Source organism: Buceros rhinoceros, unplaced genomic scaffold (assembly GCF_000710305.1).
Source record: "Buceros rhinoceros silvestris isolate BGI_N320 unplaced genomic scaffold, ASM71030v1 scaffold32303, whole genome shotgun sequence".
In the NCBI taxonomy this organism is placed as follows: Eukaryota; Metazoa; Chordata; class Aves; order Bucerotiformes; family Bucerotidae; genus Buceros; species Buceros rhinoceros.
Genome location: NW_010404756.1, coordinates 1 through 2,882, shown reverse-complemented (window position 1 = coordinate 2,882; position 2,882 = coordinate 1). Strand labels below are relative to the sequence as shown.

Sequence of the window (2,882 nt, the reverse complement as noted above, 5' to 3'; positions counted from 1 at the left end):
GAGCGGCTCGCCCGTAAGCATCTCCATGATCAGTGAGCCGATCGCCCACACGTCCACAGCCCTGGGGAAAAATCCCACCACCGGCCAGCTTAGCACTGCCTCACTCGTCAAGGCTGAGCCAAAGATTAATACAACATTTTCAGCTGCAGTACCCGCCTGCCTCCCCCTCCTGCTGCCCACAACCCCTCCTGCAGCCTTGCTGGGCAGTCTCTTACTTGCCGTATTTGCTATCTGCCACCAGCAGCTCCGGAGCTCGGTACCAGCGGGTTGCCACGTAGTCTGTGTACGCCTCCCCGGAGGCTGCCAGGGTTCGGGCAAAGCCAAAGTCACACAGTTTGACAACTCCCGACTGGGAAACTAGTATGTTCTCTGGCTTAATATCCCGGTGTATTATCTGCACGGAGAGCAGTGAGTCAGGACAAACCACGCCCCGCTTCTGGCTCACCCACACCAGCAGCTGCCTCACACCTGGGGCAGAAAACGACCTGTCTGCAGGCACGGGAAACACGGGGAGGCTGTACGGGACAGCTGGGTGCACACGGCAGTGACCCAGAGCAGGCAGAACCACTCATTTCCGCAGAATAAACACAGAAGTGTTTATTTTGTGTATTCCTCCGCCTGTGTTCCGCAGGTGTGTTCAAGCACCATTTATTACACTTGAACATCTGCCCCTGCCCAAAAGCTGGAAGCATCGGCCGTGTCCACTGGCTGGAGGTCACCCGCAGTGCCACCTTCTCGCCCGTACTTACGTTATGGCTGTGACAAAAGGCTGTCCCTCTCATGATCTGGAAGAGGTATTTCCGAACCCTGCTGTAGTCCAGCCCGTTTGGGCACGCCTCGAGGTCGTCAAGCACCGTGTGGTCCACAAATTCAAACACCAGGTACCACCGCTTCTTCTTCTTGTACACTTCCAGCAGGCTCACAAGGTTCTCATGCCGGAGTTGCTGTTAGAAAAGAGGAAATATATTGCCAGCTGTCTGACATTCTGGTTAAACACCACCTGTTTTTTTTCTAACCCAACAATAAACATAGGACTGATTAAGGACATTTTTTCTTAATGGGACGTTCTGTTCTTGGAAACCTCGTGCGTTCTGCTTCTCAGGATACTCTCCTCCCATATGAGGTGACACCAGCTCGAGCCCTGATCTTGACCAGCTTTAGAGCAAGCTTATGTTCCACAGGACGAAGGTCTTGAGGAGTCAAGAACATTCCAGAGGAGCACGTGGTTAACTTGTGAGAGACGGCAGGCACCTAACGCCTCTCCCACAAAGCCTTGCCATGGCAAAGGAAAATGCAGCTGCCATGAAAAGCAAATAAAGCAGCTCTGTTCTCTAGTTACTGCGTCATCCCCTTCTGGCCAGCCCAGAATCCCCCTCCAGTGTGTTACACATTAGTGACGCTGGTCCATCACGCGTCACTGTAACACACAGACCATGCCAGCCCAGGGATCGCGACCGAGGGAGGTGGGAAAGGCCGGCAGAGCCTGGGAGGTGGGACACGCTTTGGCTCAGGGACCGAGCGAGTCCCCGGCCACCAGCCCACCAGTCTCACAGGGATTGACCTGCTTTGAAAGAGTCTGAGGGGAGCTGCCGGCTGCCTCTCAAGCTGCAGCACGTACACGTCTGTCAGCTCTTGCTGTGACGGCAGTGATCACCGCCATGTGCGCCCAGACCCAGGGACACTGCGCACCCGTGGGACGAGGGGAGCGAGAAAACGCGGCAACTGCTGCTAGAGGCGACGGTGGCAAATGCAGGGGCTGAAGGTGGTCAAAAGAGCAAGCGGAATAACGGACATACATCCCGTCATGGAACGCCACCCTGCTGCCTTGGCATCTTATTAATGAAGGAAAAAAATGGCAGTGAAACAGTTCAGGCACTGGCAAAAACTTCTGTAGGAAGAACAAAGCCAGGAGGGGCAGCAGAAAGACCAAAGAGGGAGCAGAACAAAGCAAGGAGAGGAAGCAGGACAAGTCGGACAGGAAAATGCCTTTAATAAGATAAAATAAAGCTTTTCTGGAAGCATTTCTCCATACCAGCTAACGCCGGTACCCCATCTGGTTAGGCACACTGTCACACGTCGAGGGCACCATTCACTCGCAGATTTCAACAGTTCCCTTGTTTTCACAGCAGCAGGGCACAGGAACACAATTACCAGCAGGAGGGAAGGGAGCCCTTGTGACTCCCTTCCTTGCACCTTTCCCTGCTGATTACAGGGCACGTAGACGGACTAGATTCTAATCAACTCTGACCACAGACGTGAAGGTTACTACTCTGCTTGAAGGAGGAGACGTTTGCCTTCATGCGGGTATTTAAAGGCGCTCAAAATATGCTGTGCAGAGACAGCTCGAGCAGGGGCACACCGCTGCTCTCCCTCCCCTTGCCTACCACGGGGCGGGTTGCTAGAAGAATACCTCCAGCAGCTTCCACGTAAAAAGGTGACTCTGCATTAACCACCTCGACGGCGGACATCGCGCTGTGATGTAAACATCTCCTAGATGAGTGAGGAGCTGCGAATTTAACCACAAAGCCATCAAACGCCACTGGCTCGGTCCAGCTTTGCTGGGAAAACACAGGCTCCCCTCACAGCCCCTTGCTCACCTTCGGCAGCTTGATTTCCCTCACCGCGATCTTCCTCACCACCGCGTCGTCCTCGCTTTCCAGGAACTTCTTGACGGCCACGATCTGCCCGCTCTCCTTGTTCCTGCACTTGGTCACCACCCCGTAGCTGCCTTCCCCCACCAGGCCCAGCACTTGGTACTTCTCCATTGCCACGGCCGGCAAGGCGGGGGACGCTCCTCTAGGCCGCGGCCGGCTGAAGGGCCGGTTGAAGGGCTCGGAGCCGGCTGAAGGGGCCGGGGCCGGTTGAAGGGGCCGGGGCCGAGG

The 2,882-nt window shown here is 55.4% G+C and overlaps 1 protein-coding gene across 1 annotated transcript in view; it reads right to left on the bottom strand.

The window, feature by feature from the left end:
* CDKL2 (cyclin-dependent kinase-like 2 (CDC2-related kinase)) overlaps positions 1–2,765 on the bottom strand; it is a 5,887-nt gene extending 3,122 nt beyond the window's left edge. The window contains exons 1-4 of the mRNA XM_010133498.1: positions 2,598–2,765; positions 750–944; positions 216–394; positions 2–61 (exon numbers count right to left, since the gene is read on the bottom strand). Coding sequence (XP_010131800.1) covers positions 2–61; positions 216–394; positions 750–944; positions 2,598–2,765 — 602 coding nt within the window. The remainder of the gene's footprint in view (position 1; positions 62–215; positions 395–749; positions 945–2,597) is intronic.
* Between the last annotated feature and the right edge of the window lie 117 nt (positions 2,766–2,882).